The 22,142-nt window shown below is 39.4% G+C and overlaps 3 protein-coding genes and 1 pseudogene across 3 annotated transcripts; all 4 read right to left on the bottom strand.

Annotated features, from left to right (window-relative positions):
- Nucleotides 1-474: 474 nt before the first annotated feature.
- LOC116202935 (mavicyanin-like) lies at nucleotides 475-1,434 on the bottom strand. The gene is made up of 2 exons (XM_031534574.1): nucleotides 1,243-1,434; nucleotides 475-1,039 (listed from the first exon to the last, which is right to left on the bottom strand). The coding sequence occupies exons 1-2, from the start codon at nucleotides 1,403-1,405 to the stop codon at nucleotides 693-695; spliced, it is 510 nt and encodes a 169-aa protein (XP_031390434.1). The 5' UTR covers nucleotides 1,406-1,434; the 3' UTR covers nucleotides 475-692.
- Nucleotides 1,435-10,235: 8,801 nt separating this feature from the next.
- LOC116204351 (stellacyanin-like) lies at nucleotides 10,236-10,574 on the bottom strand. Its single transcript, XM_031536438.1, has one exon. The coding sequence runs from the start codon at nucleotides 10,572-10,574 to the stop codon at nucleotides 10,236-10,238; it is 339 nt and encodes a 112-aa protein (XP_031392298.1).
- Nucleotides 10,575-11,494: 920 nt separating this feature from the next.
- Nucleotides 11,495-15,084, bottom strand: LOC116202830 (wall-associated receptor kinase-like 22). The gene is made up of 3 exons (XM_031534455.1): nucleotides 13,933-15,084; nucleotides 13,184-13,318; nucleotides 11,495-13,010 (listed from the first exon to the last, which is right to left on the bottom strand). The coding sequence occupies exons 1-3, from the start codon at nucleotides 14,855-14,857 to the stop codon at nucleotides 11,770-11,772; spliced, it is 2,301 nt and encodes a 766-aa protein (XP_031390315.1). The 5' UTR covers nucleotides 14,858-15,084; the 3' UTR covers nucleotides 11,495-11,769.
- A 2,145-nt stretch (nucleotides 15,085-17,229) lies between these two features.
- Nucleotides 17,230-18,744, bottom strand: LOC116203129 (annotated as a pseudogene).
- Between the last annotated feature and the right edge of the window lie 3,398 nt (nucleotides 18,745-22,142).

Genomic DNA, 22,142 nt, shown 5'->3' with positions numbered 1-22,142 from the left:
TTACAACTGAAAAAAAATGTATATGCTTACAAATGATAGTTTTGAGAAATTGAATCTGTTACCTGTCATTGTTTCAGCTCCAACACGATTTTCATGGATGTCACGACTTACCCTTCATTCATCAAATGGAGAAAATCCTTCTGTTTTTATGTTTTCTCCGTTGTCCTTGGCGAAATATAATTCTCTCCAACCAAGTTGAAGTGATCAAAATGTTTGGCCAAAGTTGGTGAATCCAAGGCTGATAGCTTATTGCAGGCCATATCGTCAGTATGAGAAAGCTGCATTTACATCAGGTAGCTTGATGTTTGAGATTGTAGGTCGAGCTTTTTGTGTCGCTGACAGATTTCGATGATTTATCTCTGAAGCTTATTATCCTGGTTGTTATACATGCTCATCATTTTCTTGCTATTCTTTCAATTCAAGAGTATTACCATTTTATGCGGGTCTCTGTTTTTATGCATGAAAGCTCAATAATTGAACTTAATTTCATTAATTCTCAAATAATTGATACAACAAGAATGTTTCGATTCCAACACGATGTAAAGAAAGCCTTTCATGAGGCCTCAGAGTGAAGGACAGCCTATAACTTATGCAAAATGAAAGAATAAAGTGAACATTATAGCAATCAAATTATTTTGGGGCATGAAGTGACCATATCAGAATAAACAAATGCTGAAAATCACGAGATGTGATTAGAACACGGCCATAGCCACGGCAGCAGCAAGACCAGCAGCCACAAAAATCTGAGGTCCGGAGGAAAGCTTGATGGAGAAGGCAGAGGATTCTGGGGGCGGGATGGAGGGAGTGGTTGGAGTTGGAGCAGGAGCCGAGGCATCGAGCACGGTGATGGCGAGCTTCTGCTGGAGGTTGCTGCAGTGCTGACCAACTCCGCAGATGTACCATTTCTTCCCCGGGCTCTTGAGCTCGATGACGTCATTTCCGGTGGTCAGTGCCAGGTTTGCTTCGGGCTTGATGCACTGCTGGAACTCGGTCTGGTTCACTCTGAAGACGTTGTGGTTCGGAGGTGTGTACTTGAACACTGCAAAACAATTGCACAGATGTTATTTTGCCATGTCAGCGGACAAATCATGTGCTCATCAATGTTTTTTAACGCGACGTTATGTCAGGAGGTGCTGCCCCCATGTCTACAAAACTTACTCAGTTCGATTCTCAACTTGATTCACAAGGTCATGTCGATCAAAAAATTGTTTTTATGTCTCTCAGCATCGAACTTTTACTTACACAGGGAGTCGCCGACCCGGAAGACTTTGCTTTCAGCCCAGGTCTTGTAGTCAAAATTGATGGTCCAGCCTTGTTCATCCCCGACGGTGTGCTGCGTCGCCAGTGCGATCGAGGGAAGCAGAAGAGCCAAAGTGGCGAGGACGGTGAACTGACTGGGAGCCATTAATTCCAGGATGCAGTGGTCTACAATGCACTTGATAATTTATCTCTCTGAAGTGGCTTCTACCCTGAACTGATTGGTGAGGTGAGCGAATGTTGAGGTCTATTGGCAACTATTTATACAGTTTCAATCCTCATTGGAAAGTTTGTAAGACAAAAGGGGGCCGGCCGACGGCAGTCAGCCCTTTGTTGAAGGGGTTTCCTTAGGTAGCTCTGTGGAGCCCGCAAAGATATCCTTAGGTAGCTCTGCGGACCGGGGATGACCATTTATGTATATAGTTTTTCATTTGTGATTGCAATCCACTCGTTCAAGTTGGTTCAAGCAGTTCGGTACTTGTTCCGTTTAAGCAAGGTTCAGGTTCGAGTCTTTGTGAATGCAGAAAATTCTCTATGAGAGAGCTTTATTCATTACTGGGCCGACCCGACTTAACTGGATTAATCGGGGTCCGATTGGACTGTCGAATACCATGGCTCATATCGAAAAAGTTATACCAAAAAGTGATATAGCTCCAAAAAGTAATCGCACCCATAAAATTTAACAGAATAGAAGAAGTACGTGTGCAATATTCCACGAGAAAATGGACAAGTTTTTTTTAAAAAAAAATGGGAATGAGATCATCGGAAGGGTTTGACTTGTTGACCTTGTCCCTGGCCAGCTATGTTATGCCATGCCTGTGGAATTAGGCATTTGGAAGGACAGGCAGATAGTTCTCTGAGAATGTTTTGGTTTCGTCTTACTCTGTAAAGTGTTACATGTAATATAATAATGCGTAAATCCGAGCAATGGAATTAATCGTTTGGATTTGAAACTATGTCCAACTCAACTCAATTTAATTCATAAAAGGACAAAATATGATTGAAATAAATTAATATTGTGGGACCCATAATCATGACAATTGACTGATACATTTTTCCCCTTGAACAGTTGCTTTGCACGGCTTCCTGCAGTTCAATTTAAAGTGGCTGCCTTTGAGGCAATTTTTTTTTTGTTTATCTTCCTGTGACTTTTGTTCGGATTAACGTGCCGCAACAATCGGGTGATTGTACACATGAAAAAAATACGCATGCCAGCAAAAATCAAACTGCAACAATGATGAATCATAACAATAATTATTACTAATTTCAAATACAAAAACCTCAGCGTATATCATCGACCTCCTCGCTCAGCACGCCATAACCGATTAGCGATACGGTCGCGTACAACATTCATTTCCGTGCTATTCATGTCCACATCAACTCTAGTTCCTTGTTGTTGCGGTGGATTGCGAAATTCATCGTAATCCGCCCACGCATCGCCGTACTCCATAAATAATCTATCATGATAATTATTACGGCGTATGAAATTATGCAAAACAAAACAAGCAAGGACAATTTCTCCTTGAGTATACGGTTTGAAGTTCGTCATGGCAGTCAGTATTGCGAATCTCTTCTTCAAAATACCGAAGCAACGCTCGATAACATTACGCACTGACGCATGGCGATGGTTGAATAGCTCTTTTTCTGATGTCGGCGGATAATGATTAGGGAAATCGCTCCGATGATACCGTTCTCCCTTGTATGGAGCCAAATATCCCGGTATATTTGAAAACCCTGCATCAACAACATAATATTGTCCTGGAAAAAAAAATGAAATTTAAAGAAAACGAATTTCGACAAGCAATTTCGTTTAACATCATAAGAATTAAAAGCAAATACTCACGGCCACGCGGTGCTGGAAAGCGATCAAGTGACGCAGCATCAGACAATATTCTTGAATCGTGAGCTGAACCCTCCCAGCCGGTCATCACGTATGTGAACATCATGTCGTGTGAACAAGCAGCCAATACATTTTGTGATATATCGGCATTACGATCGCGATAAGGTACTCTGTTCGCATGTGGCATGCATGCATTGACATGAGTTCCATCGATAGCTCCAATACAATGCTGCATGAAAAAAAACGCACAATTATATCTATCTCAAATATTAATCCGAATACATGCATGTCTACAATATGGAATTAGTAGATAACATACCCTAAAGAAGCGCCACCTTTCATCATTTTCAATTTCCGGCTTGACAATAACGTTCCGCGGTGTTATAAAATGGGCAAATAAATCGTGCATTCCGCGTGCAATTTGTTTGATAATTCGTGAAACCGTTTCCTTCGAATGCTGAAACCTTTCAGCGACCATTGAAAATCGCATACTATGTGAAATAACCAACATGAACATGCCGACTTGCTCTTCAACGGTAATACCTTTTCTAGTATCTGTGATGCCACTGCGCAACCGCAACGTGTCGCATAGATTTCTAAACACGTGTGGTTCCATTCTGAAGCTTTCGAAGCACCGGACGTCACTCCTTAATAGTTCAACAATATACTGCCGTCCTTGAAGGGCTGAATTTCTACACGGCAAGTTCTGTGGAACGGCATCATCCATCTGATAATATTGCATCATCAAGGAGTAGAACATACGTTGCATACGTTCATTGTCGTTCTCTCCGGGATTATTGTCATTGTCTGAAGGCGTCCGATAACGAGACATATTGTTCGCCAAATGATTGCCTTTTACTGTGGAAATGAAATCATGAATGAATCGTTAACAGTGAGACAACTCAATTATAATCATAACACAATAACATTCAACACACACATGAAAAAAATAACGCATCACCATTATCAAACACACATAACAAACATCAGCAGTACGAGTTCAGTCAAAGGAATTAAAAAACGTTGTGTTCGATGCGCGGGGAAAAAAAAGGAAGCTCTGATGACCCTTGCTTCAAGGTTGCTCCAGCTGCATTATCCATTCCATTTGTGACTCTTCCTTGAACCACATGAAAAGCCTTCGGGAGGCCGGATCAAGGAGTGCTTTGCCCGCTTTCACAAACAAGGACTGAGGGATTCTCGATTCCAACTTAGCCAACTCATCGAGGGCTTCCTCGATGCTATTCTTCTCAGGTTTTTCGGGGCTCGATACAGACTTGCTTTTCTTTGCTGACTGTGGGGTGTGCTGTTGGTTTTTCGTGAAACTCCCCCTGAATATGTCCATGCACTCCTGCATTTGTGAGCTCTTGCTTTGCGATCTTTTCGGCACTCGACGTCGACACTCGGTTAAAATGGGATCTGCAACATTGACGGGATCGTCACTCTCGTCGGATCCTTCTTCGAGATCGACATGGTGTTTTTGCTTTCCCTTTCCCCTAGATAAGAATTCCGCATTCAGCCGCCGTTCTTCCTCTAAAGTTGGTGGTGGATCGGTCGAGGATATGCGCAGAACACCGGTGGCCACGGAAGAACTGAACAGTTGCTTCTGCATATCGTAGTGCTTGCATCCCTTACTCCGGAAAGTCTTGTACGCCCTATTCTTCTGTACCAAGAACAACGACATGATCGTCCAGCATCAGTGACAGATGCTGGAAACAACAATAGAATCATAAAAGGTCAAAGAAAAAGGCATGTACCTTTATAATCATATCCCAAAAATCTGAGTCGGCGGTGATGGTGTTTGTGTCAGCATCCCATCCGACGCCTGTATGCTTTAATATTTCAGCAAATCGGATGAAATTTGTCTTCATTCTTTGATACTTTTCCTTCACCTTCTGCAAGCACAGATGCTTTTCGGGAAAAAGGTTGATCATTTCCTGTGTGATCTCTTTCCAAGTGCTACTCTTCCATGTTGTAGTGTGTGTTCTTCTCTTCATCTCAAGCAGTACGTTTAGGAAACCGACATCCATTTCATCACTCCATTCGATGATATTTTCACCTTTTTGAGCCATGCTGCATGCAGTTGCTGTTCCAAGACCTCAACAAAATCACATGCAAAACATATTTGTTTGAGGGGTATCAGTCCAGATACCAACTTCTATGGTGTTTCTCGCAACAAATGAATCAAAAACAGAACACGATTTTAGCTAGTATTATAACCCCATACCGCAGCGCAATCTCAGTCCTCAGACTGAAGCTTGCAGAATGAAATTGCACTGACATGCATTACTTTTTTCAGACAATGCAAAACAGAACTGATGCTTTTCGAAGATGCAACAAAGATGAATCAACATGCATGACCCTCATACAACACTTAGCAAACGTTTAACAGCATAGTATGTGAAGATCTAGCAAGTACAATCACATATCTGAAGCTAAGGCATTGATGGAAATTGCATGTAAAAATTGACAATTCCATCAGTACTTCGGCAGACAGAAACCAGTAGCACAGCTCGTCTCTCAGCTTTCAAAAATCACACAAACAGACTGACATAACATATGCACCAGCAATCAGACATCAGCAACAAAATCATCGCATCGCAACAACACGCCAAAAAGAAAACCATACCACAGCTTATATTTTCAGATGATTTCAGCTCAGCAACCGAATAAGCAGTCAAGGAAGATGCAGAAATCGTTCAAGTACTCGGACACAGATGAAAGGGAAATTACCTTAACAGAGGAATGCTTCTGCTATTCTTCTGTTGTATGCCGCTCCTTATATCGGCAAATTGAGCAGCCAACAGACCACAGCCAGGGGCCCCTACAAGTAAGAAACCACACGCATCAAACAGCAGACAACAGATGGAAACGCGATGGGCCCCTACCAATTTCGGCTTCAAACGCGACATAGCAGAGAACAGAGACATATATCTTCGGGGGCCCCTACCAATCGGCTGGAAACGTGACAGCTCAGGGTGAAGCGTGACGATGCACAGAAGAAAATCGAGGAATTGCAGAGAAGATTCGGTCGCTCTCACTGTGAAGAATCCCTTCTGCTGGTCACGGACGAACAGCGTTCGAGGCTTCGCCGCTGATGGAGAACAGTAAGAAATCGGTAAAATTGAAGGTATGGAGGTGTATAATCGCTGAAATTGCACGAACCCACTTACCAATCGGCTTCCTCCGCGGTCGATTTTAACGATTTCGACGCCAATTTCCCCTGCAAGCGCAACCCTAAGGACGATGGGACTTGGTTCGCATGTCTCGGCGGTGTTTTGCAGCTTCGGTCCAACGGATAATTGCTGAGCTGCTGTCCAATTCAATCCAGCGAAAAGGGACAACATTCACCCGGTTTTATTTCGACATGGGTCCCACAGCTTTTAACAATTCAAGCCTTTTTTGTCCTGTACCTTCCATGGTGGAGTTGAGTTGGAACTTGACTCCAATCCAAACGGAGTGTAAATCTGCATCAAATCATTCATCGTCGGCTGTGCTCTCTGTGAGCATCTAGTTCACAGGATGTTGCTTGTTGTGTTGCATGGAAGCTTTAATGTACTAATGATGTACTAAAAATGAGATAGAAGAATGTCTGTGATATTCCACAAGAAAGGACATGTTTTTAAATACTTGGCATTTTGATGTCTAGTTCGAATTAGAATTGTCCGAATTCAGAAGTAAACACGGATTTGACTTGTTCACCACTTCACCTTGTCCATGGCCGGCTATGTCGTGCCAGTGGAATTAGCCATTTGGGATGAAAGGAAGATATATTCTCTGTGACCGTTTCAGTTTGGTTCTATTCTGTAAAGTTTTACATTTAATATAGTGCATTACTCCGAGAAAGCGAATCCAGTATAGTGGTAGTCATTTCATCTTCCATATTTTCTGCTGGTTCTAGGAGCCTCCCTTAACCCTTATGTCACGATCCGAAAATTTAGCATAATTTCTCCTTAATTTTTTATAATCCAAAACCTAGTTTCACACAATATTATTCATAAAATATCTATTCAATCATCTCAACAGTTTTTCTTTTCAATTAATTAATCACAAAATTTCATCTCAAGAGAATTAATCCCCGAAAACTCAGTCGAGAGTCCCTCACACTAATAATAGAAGAGCTAGGCAAAATCTTTCAGGTCATGACGTACTTACAAGAAATCCTTACAAAGCTCTTATTACTTACAAGGATAAAAATCTTAGTAGAGAGTCCTCCGTGTGGATTCCCAATTCAAAAATGATTCTCAATGCGGTGTTGCTGTCCCCTAGATCATCTAGAAAACTTATATATATAATGTGAACTGGAACTCAATGAGCACGAAATTCCAAATTAAAATGAACTATTAAACATGTAAATAAATATTTATTTATAGCAGCAAACATTCATATAAATATATAGTAACACCCAATTGCATCAATAAACGCATCGGCACAAGCTTATATGATATATATATATATATAAGAACACCTACCAAGTTTACTTTCAAAGAATCAGGTATCATTATAATAACACGATGGTGTTAGAATCCACTTTCAACTCAACCTCATATAACAGATTACAAACAATACATATATATGCTCTTAGCAGATCAAGTTCGAGCAACCAAAACACAGTTCTCAAGTATCACAGCGATCATGGACAAGCTCTAGCAACCATCACATGTATTCACAATGACATCGTACAAACAATTCCAAACACAAACAAGTAATACAGCCATATCACACCAGTATTTCCCCAAATGACAATATATACTTTCACATTCTGAACTCGATCTCAAACAATCAGACTGGATATAAAGATACCATAATACCAACTCGCATCCATAGGATAAGGACACGAGAATCAATTCATAACGGTCACTGTACCGACATTACACTATATCGTATCTCCATACATCTCCTCCCTCCACAACTCCCACAACATATCTCAATCTCAATCTCAATTTCAATCAGGCCCTATTTTTATATTCCGCCGGATCCAATAGCCAATGCCTAATACGACCAAGGAACACTGGCAAACAGACTTACAATCACAACATCATATTACTCAATATATCAACAACCAAATTCTCGATTTCAATCTATCATAATATTCTTCTCAAATCAATCTATTTATAATCACACACACATATATATATATATATAAATATTCATATCACAATGGAACTAATAGAATGGATGGACTCGAACTCCACTACTATGGAGTGCCTACGTATCTCGTTATATCGAGAATCAGAGTCCACGTAGTTATTATTTCATCATTAATTTATATCTATACTGAAGTAAGAAATTTGGAGTTTAGTATCTTATCTGTTCAGTAGCAATTATACCTTACTACACCCAATTTCTCTCTCTAGAGGCAAAATATTCCATATCAACACTTTTTAAGCGCATAATTGGGGAAAAGTTTGTAAGCCAATTATTAGCAAAATAATTTAGCTAATAAAAGACCTTCGTTCAACAGAACCTCCATATTGCCCCCTAACCAAAATTCTCTGCATAACAAGCTCTAAGGTCACAATTGACTCTAGAAATTAGATAAATATACGCAGCAATGTAGTTCCTTGCGGAATCCACCGACATGCAGGAACATTAGGTTGATCCATGAACTTACCTATTTCCATTTAGCAACTCAACTGGCTTATACTGTTTCCTAAAAGAAACCGCATGAAAGCATCAAATTAGAATAATTTTAGCAATACCAACCTGAACACTTGGATGACAAATTTCGAATTCGAGCTCAACTCCCTCTTAGGTCATTCTCCTAGTCTGTCAATTGTTCCCTCTCAGTTCCTCTCTATTCGGTTTTTGCATCTCTAACCTGATTTGTTCCATCTCCTCTTAGCTCTTTCTTTTCTCCTTTCCTTTTCTGCGAACAAAATCTTGAGCCCTCTGTCGTACCCTTGCTTTTCTCTTCCTGTCTCTGCTCTGTTTCTGCCCGAGCTAAGCTCTCTCTCTCTATGCTTATATAACAAAAAGAAACATCGCTCTAACGAATAATAATCGCCTTATGATGACTATTGCTCTGTACTGATAAAGCACCGTGACAACCTCTGACAAAGAGAAGCCACCACTAGGATTGTCAGCATCCGCAGCAGCAATAATATGTCGGGAGTATGTAAAGAGAGTACTATTCATATGAAAGAAAAGATGTCGGAACACCTCTAATTTTGCAAGCGGCAACAATCTGGCGTGAAAGCAGAGCGGATAATCTCATTGTGTAAATGCGATTTCTATTAAGTATAAGTTATGTGCGAGTAATTTCCATGACTTGTTGGCCGTTGCTTCCTTGCTAGCGCTCAGTAGATGCGGAATTTCCAAGTGGTATTAAGAAAGTGCAGCCTTTCCTCAAAGAAAGCAATCATCATATTGAAAAAATGTCACGTGTTCATGGCAATTTCACCAATCCTAGTAGTTTCTCCAAGACCATGAAGAGTTTAGTGTTTATCTTTTCACCTGCTCAAAAAAGATGAGGCATCTCCGAGCGGTTAGCTTTCGCTTTCTAACTGTGACATGACCTGTGATGGGGCCAACCGTGACACCAAGCCTGCCATTATCAGCCTCAACTTCAGCTGCAGCTGGTTCTGTTCAAGCATCAGGAGAAACAGCTCCCTCTCCTCCCTCCAATATCTCGAAGGGCTCAACCTCGCGGCCATTGACGATATACCACTTGCCAATCTCAGGAGTAAGAATGGGTATGAGTCATATGACTTACGAGTTGTGACAATGGTTTTGCACTTTATGGTGAGGACAATTTTCCTAAAAGCCCGCAAGATTCGGTTTTTGCAGCATCGTCCTTCTTAGATTGCTGGCTCTCTGAAGCCTATCTATTACATTAATTTTTCTTCAATAAGATAAACTGATTAATAATCCCGTGCGTAGCTCTGGTATGCATCTAATTTATCAATTTTCAGACAGTAGGATACAACGAAAGTGTTTTGATTCCAAGTATGATGTAAATTAGAAGTCTTTCATGATGCCTCAGGGGTAAATGAAAGCCTATAACTAGTGCAAAATGAATGACTAAAGTGATCATAGTGGTCAAATTATTTTGGGGCATGATCAAATGCTGAACGTCACGAGATTCAATTAAAATGCAGCCGTAGCCACAGTGGCAGTAAGACCAGCAGCAGAAAAGATCTTAGATCTGGAGGAGAGCTCTGATGGAGAAGGCAGAGGAGGAGTATTGGTTGGAGGAAAGGGTTGGGGCCAGGGCCGTTGGAGCAGGAGCAGGAGCATCGGCTTTGCACGCGTTGATTGCGAGCTTCTGCTGAAACAGGATGCAGTGCTCACCAACTCCACAAATGTAGCATTTCTTCCCAGGGGTCACGAGCTTGATGACATCATTCCCGGCGGTCAGGGCCAGGTTTACGGGGGGCTTGATGCAGTACTGGAACCCCGTCTGGTTCACCTTGAAGACTTGGTTCGGCGGTGTGTACTTGAACACTGCAATATCGTTGAGTGGACCTTTGTGAATCATATGCTCGTCAATGTGTTATTTATGCTGTCAAGGATCCCAAATCCGCAATATTAAGCAAGAGGACACTCATGTCTGCAAACAGATACCATGGTTCTGACTCTGATAGCACCTCCATACATATCATGTCTGCTGCCACTTCCTATACATATCACGTCTGCTCTCATCATTTCGAGATACAATTTTCAAGGGCCCTTTGCTATGCTGTTATATCGGGGTATCTGGATGCGACAGATGACACGGGTTGAAGATCAAACTGATCAACTATATATGGAGGACATTTTCATCGTTTGAAGATTCCATGGTTCTGACGGTGATAGCACCTCCATTGACCTGTTAAACAACAATGCCGAAATGCAGATTCTGGCATCTATTGGAAGTGCTTCGAGGCCTGAACACCTCCAGGGAAGGGTACATTCCTTCACCCACTGGACATCTTACAATCAAAAGGTTGTATCTTTCTTAAAACAATAACACGTTCTGTCCAAATTTACCGAGCCAACCTCTCCCTTCATTCTCAACATCGTTGAGAAATTGGCTTTTCTGGTCTTACACATTGAGATGATGGTTGAGATTCGATCACTTCAGATAATTCCAACTTATATGCCAAGTTATCTAAGTAGGAGACCACTCTCTCAGCAGAGAGATTCTCCAGATCCTCCGACACTTCATGAGGATAGCTAATTAACGATATGCAGCTGACAGCAACAACCATCCACCTAAAATACACTTCATTTTCTTCCCAAACATAATCCTACTTCCGACAGGTTCAAACAAGAACTGATATATCTGTTTATGGTTTGGAGGAACTATAAGCACAGTGAAAATGAAGGAATTTTTTTTAAATCTCCAAACTGGCAAGAACAGATAAATTGGTTCAAGCAGTTCGGTGCTTGTTCTGCTTAAGCAAGGCTTCGGTTCGAGTCCTTGTAAATGTAGAAAATTCATGCTAGAGAGCTTTACCCTTTCGTGAACTGACCCATCTCAACTAGAATAGTCGGAGTCCAATTGGGCTTCCGGATAACATGGTTCACTCCGGAAAAAAAAAAAAAAAAAGGGAAAGACTGCATGGCTATAGTGCTAGAAAGCTCATTATCAACACAAATACCATATTGACCACGGATCGCATTACTACAAATACCGAAGGGAAATTACATTATACGCAACATTTATTCCTATTTCAACAATTTCCGGGTCTTCACATGGTGACAACACCGAGCAGTGGATGGGCATTTGAAGTTTCTTTAATTTTTGGATAAGTATGGGCATTTGAATTTATCGTCATAGCATCATCGATATTGGACATGGAAGCATCATCATCATCCCACGATAGAATTGTTGATTCAGTCCTCTGATATTCGACATCTCCATCTCGACGCCCATGCATCCCTATCCTCTCCAACTCCACTGCCACTTCTTTCATCGTAGGCCGTCTCCTTCCAATCATGTTCAAGCACCTCTTTGCAAGCTGAGCGACTGCTGCAATTTGTTCTCTGCCTGCAGTGTCCTGCACCTGAAGAACCCGGGCATCCACAATATCAAAGAGCTTGTCCTCCTCCATAACTGAAATGAAGTACGCTACAAGGCCTCTGTGCTCTTCTGGTCTCAGTACAGAGACCGGCTTCTGCCCAGTTAAGAGCTCAACTAGGACAACCCCAAAGCTGTAGACATCGCTCTTATCTGTAAGCTGGCTTGAGCGGAAGTACTCTGGGTCCAGGTACCCAAATGTTCCAGCAACAATGGTGGTCACATGAGTTTGGTCGATTGAGAGTACCTTCGAGGCCCCGAAATCTGCTACCTTTGCTCGATACTTTTCATCCAATAGTATGTTGTTGGACTTGATATCTCGGTGATAGATGGGAATGGACGAGGCCGAATGCAGGTAAGAGATGGCTCCTGCTACTTCGACTGCAATTTGCAATCGCATTTCCCAGGACACTAAGAGATTCTCATCCGGATCATGAAGATACTGATAGAGAGTTCCATTGGGGATAAATTCATAGACTAATAGCGGAACTTCTGTCTCCAAACAACATCCCAACAGCTTCACCACATTCCTATGATTGATTTCTGAGAGAATGATTACCTCATTAACAAACTGCTCAACTCTCCCTTCGTCGATTGTTATGGACTTCTTAACCGCGACAATTCTCCCATCTTCCAGCATACCTTTGTAAACTGTTCCTTGACCTCCTTTCCCGAGTATCCTGTTCTTGCTGAAGTTATCGGTGGCCTTCTCTAAGTCGTATGAGTTAAATAACTTGCTCTTCTCAATATAGTCGCCTTTACTAGCAGAATGCAGCTGTTTTTCTAACAACAGGCCCCCGTTTCTCTTGAAGTTCTTTTGCTTGAGCTTCAACTCCCTCCTTTTCTTAATGAACTTGCGTAACCACAGTACCACAAGAAGCAGTACTACTCCTCCAATTCCACTGGCAACAACTGTTTGACAAATTAAGAACGCTTTCAATAATATTTGGAGGTTCTTTTAGAATATAGTCAGTGCCATCCATTTAATGATTGGCAAGGAGAGGTATCGTACCTTCATTTTGGATGAATGTAGCATAAAATTTTCATATTACTTCGCTAAGAAACAAAAATTAGAAATGACGTACCCTTGATTGCATTGATCCTCCTGGTAAAGATATGGGTATGATGGTGGGTTATGCACTCATAGCTACCTCTTGTATTCTTACAGTACCCGTCCAGGCAAGAAATATTAAATCTCGAGTCTTGACATTCATCGATATCTGAAATGCATACATAATCAATAAATGCATATTGTTGAAAAGGCCAAAAGGCAAGGCAGTAAGAAGTAGAATAGGAAGAAGGTTTTTTGGCCAGGACTGCTTTGTGTATATGATATCTGCAGTGTTTTCAAAACAGGCCTGATGTTGAACTAGAGTCTTCAGCTGGCCGTGGGTCAACCGGTTTAATCAGTTCAACCATTGGTTTCACTATTTTCCATTTTTCATTTTTTATAAAAAGTAAGGAATCATGGATTATGGAAAAACATAAAATATATGGAAATAATTTAAAATTGACGAACAAAGTCATAATAATATTTCTATACTTAGATTTTTTTTTCCCCCAAAACTGTAAAGTGGGCCAATTGGGTCAACAGGTCAACCGGGTTTACTAAATCTAACCGGGCTTTTCATCTAATTGGGTTTCTGTTAAACCCGACCCGGACAAGGCAATGGTCGCGGGTTAAGTGGTTCAATAGGTCGGGCTGGACATGCCCGGGTTTTAAAACAACTGGATATCAAACGTTATTTTTAGAAGCAATATTTATTTATATATTGTATTAGAAATACATTATGAGTTTAAGGTAGCGCTCATGGTAAAAACTGAGATATCTTACCATCGCATTGCTTAAGATAGGCGTTCCCTTTATTGTAGCCCCCATTGCAGGAACATGAGTAATAATTAGTTTTGATAATCCGATTGGGAGCTCGCTGGACACAGCTGTAAGGTTGCAAATCAGAGGAAGAGTATCCAGAAGTGATATTCATTCCCAACTTCACAATTGCAGCTTCATCGAGATACCAATCTAGTGACAGGGGAACGAACTGCATTTTTCGAACCCGCAGATCCACATCCAGTCTGGACGTTTGCATTAACCAGTCGTCATGAGCAAGAAAGACATACCTGCAATCGTGTTCTAATAATTGATCGCCTCTCCAACTCTTTAAGTCAAACTCGAAAGCCTGGCTTGATGAGCCGTCCCTGCTGTCATATGGCATGTTAGTCCGGCAACAATTGATACCGTCACAATTACCAATTTCCATCCTGCTATCATTGCTGCATTGCGTGTTGCAGTCCACAGCACCCAAATCAGGAGTGGCCAGCACCGCCAGGTAGGGGCAGCCGACCGCCACAAACCAGTTGCTAGTGGAGAAGAAGAAAGGGGTTCCGGTCAAATTGATGGTCCAATTGGAGGTTTTCCACCACATGCAGTCCGAGTATATAATTGGACTTTTAACAACTATGGCATCAGTTGGTGTACCATCTTCCCCATCAAACAGAGAATAGCTGCTGCCTTCTCTTAGGGAAGTTTCGGTAACCTCTAGGTCGAGCTTCTTTAGTCTTGGAGTGGTCCCGTTAATGCACACAATCTCGAACCACTCGTCCAAGAAGCAATGATCTTGTCCCATTCCGAAGGGAAATTTAATGTTCACATCTCCACATTTCCCTTCACAGTCAGCTCCCGCAACTTCAGGAGAATCTGGCGGAACTGCTACCCCGCCATAAACAGCAAATAGAAGAAACAAGAAGGGCGACTTCATTTGAAAAGAAAAAAAATACTTCCCCAGCACTCTTTTTTCAGTGTGCACCTTGGTAATCCAGTCGGGAGATCGAGCGTTAAAAGGTTATTCTCCTTCTCAACAAGTGCGCTTCCCGGAATTCGAACTTGTGTTCTCTTTCTTACGGAGTGAGCTGCTTACCACTCAATCAACACTTTTGTTGCGACTTCCCCAGCACTCTATATGTTAAACCACAGACGATCCTTTGGTGCTTGTGATATAGGAGGAGTAGTATTATGATCTTCTTGCCAGTTCCTGAAGACCATTTCCATCGATCTGTTTCCGAGAAGGTCCCTGAGTCAACGGGTGAAAGCGGAAGCTGCCATTTTTCTGGTCAGCAGTCTTCTTGCGAGGGGCCACGCCTTATCTTGTTCTCAGTAAAAACATTATTTCGCAGCGTTTTATTCTCCTATTACAGTACGAAAAAATAATTATGGGAGCCAAAATAATGAATGCAATAGCCTTTGTAGTCCACATTCATAATCATGACAAGAACGCCAGCATTCCTAATTTCCAACTCTCTTTTTTACTTTGGCTGACAAGTCGAGGGCACTTCTTAAAAATAAATAAATAAATAAATAAAATATACGAAAAATGGAGATTAATTTTAATCTTAACTTAAAAAGAAAAAGAAAAAAAAATCTATGAGCCGATTCTCCAATAGGAAATACCTCCACTGGATACGAGGATTCCCGGGAAAAAGGATATAGAAGACCTTCGCGGCCTAAGGACAATTATCAGCTCAATCTCTTACAGTATCTATTCTTTGCGTACATATATTGTTTTCTCCACCCAAAAGATGAGAGATTCTCATAGAAGTCACACCAAGTCCAATTGAGGTAGGCCTCACTATTTTCCATCATGATAATATATCTGCATTTCATCTAAGTCCGCATAAACACTACGCCGATATGGAAGAAACAAGAATGATAACAGTCAACACGATGTCCGCGCATTTGCATAAACAAGGCCTATCTTATTGTAGATGTGAGAATTAGAAGTTGATTGGCATATATACATCATTGTTATGATAATTGATGTTTGAGAATTAGAATTGTACCTTACCAATAGCTCCATCTAAAGACATCATTGTTATGATAGTTGATGTGAGAATTAGAAGTTGATTGGCCCGCCCTTGTTTGACAAAATACAATGTAGTTTCATTCATTTCTCATCGGCTACTGACAATACAGCGCTTGACTTTGACAAAAAAGCAAAACACTGCTCTTGACTTATAATAGTGTTGCTAGCTCTACCAATCCAGTAAATTCCTGTTTGGTAGAATTAGCAATTATAAAGAGATATGCCGATTTTCTTTGATGTGTTCCGACGTCAGACGGTGTTGAGGTCAAGACACCATTAGTGTACAATAAGTATATGGAGTTGCACGAGACCGAGTTCAGGAAGAACGATAAGTTTATGGACCTGCAGCTGTGGGATCCCTGACAAGTTTAATGGAAGCTGTGGCCAGAGCAATCTTCGTTTTGAAAGTCCTTTGGTTGAACAACCAAACTTTGGGTCAAGTCCCTCGAGGAGCCTCAGTATGAGCCAAACCGTACTTGGAGGACTGATGATACCCCAATCTCAGGTCAAGTGCACTGCATGAAGTTGTAAAATGTAAGATATATCAAGATCAAGTCCATATGTCCCAGTTCGCTCAAGACCCGCCGGCCAGCAAAGCAAGTCCTTTGTGCTTAAGTGCAACAGGCCGTGTGGTTCAGCCCTAGCAAGTTACGATGCAAACTATCTCTTCGCGAAGCTGCAGATTTTACATCTTTTTGTTAAACCACTTCATTGGTCCTTTCCTATGCCGTTATATCAGATATCTTGGATGCTATGATGATGCTGGCTGAAGATAAAAATAGATCAGCTATATATTCACGACATGTTCACTGTTTGAAGATTCAGTGGTGCTTACACTGATAGCACCGGCCATTGATTTTTCAAACAACAATGCCGAGATGCAGATTCTGGCATCTATTGGAAACTTGTCGTGCTTCGAGGCATGAACACCTCCAGGAAGAGGGTACATTCCTTCACCAATTGGACATCTAACGATTGAAAGGTTGGATCTTCCTAGAACAATATCACTGAGGAAATTCTGTCTGTCTCTCTCCCTTTATTCTCAACATCATTGACAAATTGGAATTTCTGTTCTTATACACCAAGATGATGGTGAGGTTCGATCTCTTCAAATGATTCCAACTTATGTGCCAAGTTATAGAAATACCAGACCACTCTCTCGGCAGAAAGTCTCTCCAGATCCTCCGACTCTTCATGAGGATAGCTAATTAACGATATGCAGCTGACAGCAACAACCATCCACCTAAAATATAATTCATTTTCTTCCCAGACATAATCCTACTTCCGACAGTGTTAAAGAAAAAGCAACAGCTATTTCTGGTTATGGTTCGGAGGAAAGAAAAAATGCCTTTGTTATCCAGCAAAAATAAATAAATAAATACAAATGCCTTGGTGACCACAGGCCACATAACTACAAATGCCGAAGAGAAATTACATTACGCACAACATATATTCATATTTCAGCAGTTTCCGGATCTCCACACGGTGACAACACCCAAAAGTGGATCAACACTTGAATCTACTGTCATAGCATCATCGATATTGGACATGGAAACATTACCATCATCCCATGATAGAATTGTTGATTCAATCCTCTGATATTCGACATCTCCATCTCGACGCCCATGCATCCTTATCCTCTCCAACTCCATTGCCACTTCTTTCATCGTCGGCCGTCTCCTTCCAATCATGTTCAAGCACCTCTTTGCAAGCTGAGCGACTGCTGCAATTTGTTCTCTGCCTGCAGTTTCCTGCACCTGAAGAACCCGGGCATCCACAATATCAAAGAGCTGGTCCTCCTCCATAACTGAAATGAAGTACGCTGCAAGGCCTCTGTGCTCTGCTGGTCCATCTTTAGAGACCGGCTTCTGCCCAGTTAAGAGCTCAACTAGGACAACCCCAAAGCTGTAGACATCGCTCTTATCTGTAAGCCGGCTTGAGCGGAAGTACTCCGGGTCCAGGTACCCGAATGTTCCGGTAACATCAGTGGTCACATGAGTTTTGTCGATTGAGAGTGCCTTCGAGACCCCGAAATCTGCTACCTTTGCTCGATACTTTTCATCCAATAGTATGTTGTTGGACTTGATATCTCGGTGATAGATGGGAACGGACGAGGCCAAATGCAGGTAAGATATGGCTCCTGCTACTTCGACTGCAATTTGCAATCACATTTCCCATGACAATAAGAGATTCTTGTCCGGATCATGAAGATACTGATAGAGAGTTCCATTGGGGATAAATTCATAGACTAATAGCGGAACGTCTGTTTCCAAACAACATCCCAACAGCTTCACCACATTCCTATGATTGATTTCTGAGAGAATGATTACCTCATTAACGAACTGCTCAACTCTCCCTTCGTTGAATTTTATGGGCTTCTTAACTGCTACAATTCTCCCATCTTCCAGCATACCGTTGTAAACTATTCCTTGACCGCCTTTCCCGAGTATCCTCTTCTCGCTGAAGTTATCGGTGGCCTTCTTTAAGTCGCATGAGTTAAATAATTTGCTCTTCTCAATATAGTCGCCTTGACCAGCAGAATGCAGCTGTTTTTCTAACAACAGGCCCCCGTTTCTCTTGAAGTTCTTCTGCTTAAGCTTCAACTCCCTCCTTTTCTTAATAAAGTTGTGTGACCACAGTACCACAAGAAGCAGTACTACTCCTCCAATTCCACCGGCAACAACTGTTCGACAAATTAAGAATGCTTAAACTATGCAGTACATAGAAGAGAGTGTCAACTATAATCAAATGAAAATTGCATTGCAAGAGTGAAGCTGTTTCTGACATATAACTCCGTCGGAAACAGGTGGAAATCCTTTAAAAGACCCTGTTAAAAGTAACCAAATTATTTGACTGTTGGAATCTCTGAGTAATTTTCTACAGAAGAACGGCAGAGACTTTCTGTCCGAAATTGTTGTATGAAATAGGCCACCTTTTGTAATGTTATATTATATATCTATATCTATATATTTATATATTTATATATATATGATATCAAGAACATGGTGAGCCTGAACAGATGACCTCAGAAAACTCTATTGCTGGATGGAATTTTTTTTTTCGGATTTTTAAGTTTTTGTTTCGATAGTGAAACAAGAAACTTAAGAGTACAAATACGGGGCGTAGCAACCCTGACAAGATCACCTAACAGTAAAGAACCTAAACCATTAGGAATTGAAGTAAACACATGAACACCAATTGGCCGTACGATGGAACGTGGAGCAAGCCAGTCATAGTATACAAGCTACGATACTAAAATAGTTAAGAGTAATTTTCCTTCTCCAGAAAATATTCGGAGTATACAAGCTACAATATTAAAATTATAGTTGTAAATGCAACTAATAATTACTAACCACCCACAAATTTTTTCTCTTGTTCACCCTCCCATTCCATCGTCTCTCAACTTTTAAAAATTCGTGTTTACAAAAAACTAGCCCCTTACCCCGAGCAACATCATGAGGAAAAAAATTAAGTGTTAATTTTGTAAATATATATTTAATGAATTTTTCTTAAGATAATCTATGATATTTTTTAAGATACTTGATATTCAGAATGATTCAACAAATTGATGAATTGAAGTTGTTTTCATAAATCTTAAAAGCAAATCTAGACATTACAATATCTTGGAATACTTCAAATTATAATTTTCAAAATATTATGTAATAGATTTCATTTTTTAGTGTAGACATTAGACGTTAAGTAATGTTTTTATGTAAGTTATTTAAATAGAATACCAAATTAACATTATCAATAGAGTAGAAAATTTAAATATGAAAAACTGCGGATATGAAACTTAAAACAATGACTAGAATTTTATAAAATTTTAAGAAGAGTTTTCAAAACTTAAACATTGTTAAATAATTATTTTTGTCCCAGCAATTATTCCATTTTGTGAAGATTATGAAAAAATTTAATAAAGCATAATAATAATAATTTTTGTCCCCAATAATTATCCCATTTGGAAAAAGCTATGTAAATTAATAATATTAATAATAATGGGAGTTTACAAAACAATGACAAAGAGTTTTATAAAATTTCAATGAGAAAAAATTGTTAAATAATTATTTTTGTCCGAACAATCATCCCATTTTGTGAAGATTATGAGATGTTTTAATAATAATATTTTTTTCCCAGCAATTATCCCATTTGGTGAAGTTATATAAACATTTGATGATGATGATGATGATGATGATTACTATTATTATTAATCTTTATCTCCAGCAATTATTCTTATTCCTAGAATTTGATGATGGTGATGATGCTGAAGATGATAATAATAATAAGGATAAAAACACCACATGTCACAGCTTTTTTTGTTTTTTCCCCACGTCACAAAATCGAATATTTTCACCAGATGTCTAAGAATTTTTTTTTTTCACCACGAATAATGTCTAAGTATGAGTATTCTTTGAGCAAGATACCTAAAACACAATTATGCTATGTGGGTATTTTATAATCAAAGAACAAAATCTATAAATTCGTTCCCATACATTTTGTATAACGCGTTTTTTCGCCCAATTTACACATACTTATCTAAATTAATTCTGCAGAAAATATAACTCATACTTAGATATGACTTGATTCTCTATTATCATTAGGAAAATAAATTTTCTATAAGTATTTACTTTTATCTTTCCTCTTTCAATAAGAAAAATGGGGATACGGATTGCGAAAATCACACGTTTTGAAATTTGTAACAAATTAATGTTGCGATTCACTATAACTATAATTTAATAAATCATTTTTATATATGAAGGGAAAAAACCAGAGACTTTCAAAAATTAATTAGAAAAACATAATTATAATTCAAGCTAGAAACATTCTGATTTTACATTTCTTATCCGATCTTAGCGTAGTTTAGTTTATAATTAATGACCTCTAAATTCAAGTACAAGCAATTTATTCCGTAAAATGTACATTTGGAAAGATTATATTGTTGATATTAGTATTAGAATATACCTTTTTAAAATATAAAAATCTCATCAAGAGCTTTAATTAATTGTCATTTACAACTAACTTTTCTTAATAAATAATTTATTATTTTTACATGGCACTCTTATAATTTTGTTTAGTGCACCAATGAATTACACACTACTATAAGTATTATTAAGTTTTAGTGAATAAATGAAAATACTATTTAACTTATGTACAAAATATATACTTTTGAGAATTCATTTTAAAATTCATACGCAAAACCTAAAAATTTATTAACTAAGAAAATTTTGGGAAAAACAATGTAAAATTTCCCGCTCAACGTGCTTGTATGAAAACTAATTTAAGTAAATAAATACCCTCCGCCACTTTTTGCTCCATACTTCCCTCCTTCCTTCCTCTCGCCTCCTCTCTCTCTCTCTCCCACTCTTTCCAATAACTTTCGCAATGATTGAATTTTTGCAGATAAGAAATTTAATTACAAAACTGAAAGTATCTTGAAAGTATATTAATTATTAAATTTATTTATTCAAAAAATATATCATAATATTACTAAAAGAATCTACATAATGCCGCCGGTAACGTGGGTATAAGATATTGTACATTACAAATTGGAGGATGAAAGTTTTGGATGTAATTTTCTCTTTCTAAAATCATTCATCTTCAAGTTCCTGCATAATTTAGTAGTCACTAAATTAAGGATAAATATGTAAATTCACATATTCATGTCTTTTTTTTTAGTGTGAATCATGCATGATATTCGGAAACCCAATTGGGTCCCAACCATTTCAGTCGATCCGAGTCGGCCCACTAAGGAATAAAACTCTCCCCACGTAAATTTTTTGCATTCATAAGAACTTGAATCCAAAACCTTGTTTTAATGGAGCAAACGTCGAAATATTTGAACCAATCCACTTCGATACATATTCACGTCTTTCTTATCTAATTTCTTTTGTCTTGCAATTACTCTCAGTCTCTCACTATTCTCTCTTTCTTCTCTTAAATGTTCCATCCCATCAATTTTTTCGGTGTTAATCCATATATTCGAGAATCCAATTGAATCTCGACTAATTCAGTTAAGCCGAGTCAGCTCAATTAGGAGTAAACCTCTCTCAGCATGGATTTTCTCCATACACAATCTATCCCACCAATTTTAAATTTTAATTTTATTTATATGATTATTTAATTTGCTAAATTAAATTTTTTTTTGGTAGAAAATAAATAACGAATTTCACGCATAAAGAGTAGTGCA

Source organism: Punica granatum, chromosome 4 (assembly GCF_007655135.1).
Source record: "Punica granatum isolate Tunisia-2019 chromosome 4, ASM765513v2, whole genome shotgun sequence".
Taxonomy (NCBI): domain Eukaryota; kingdom Viridiplantae; phylum Streptophyta; class Magnoliopsida; order Myrtales; family Lythraceae; genus Punica; species Punica granatum.
Note: the sequence above shows the minus strand (reverse complement) of the source record. Positions and strands in the feature narration are given on the sequence as shown.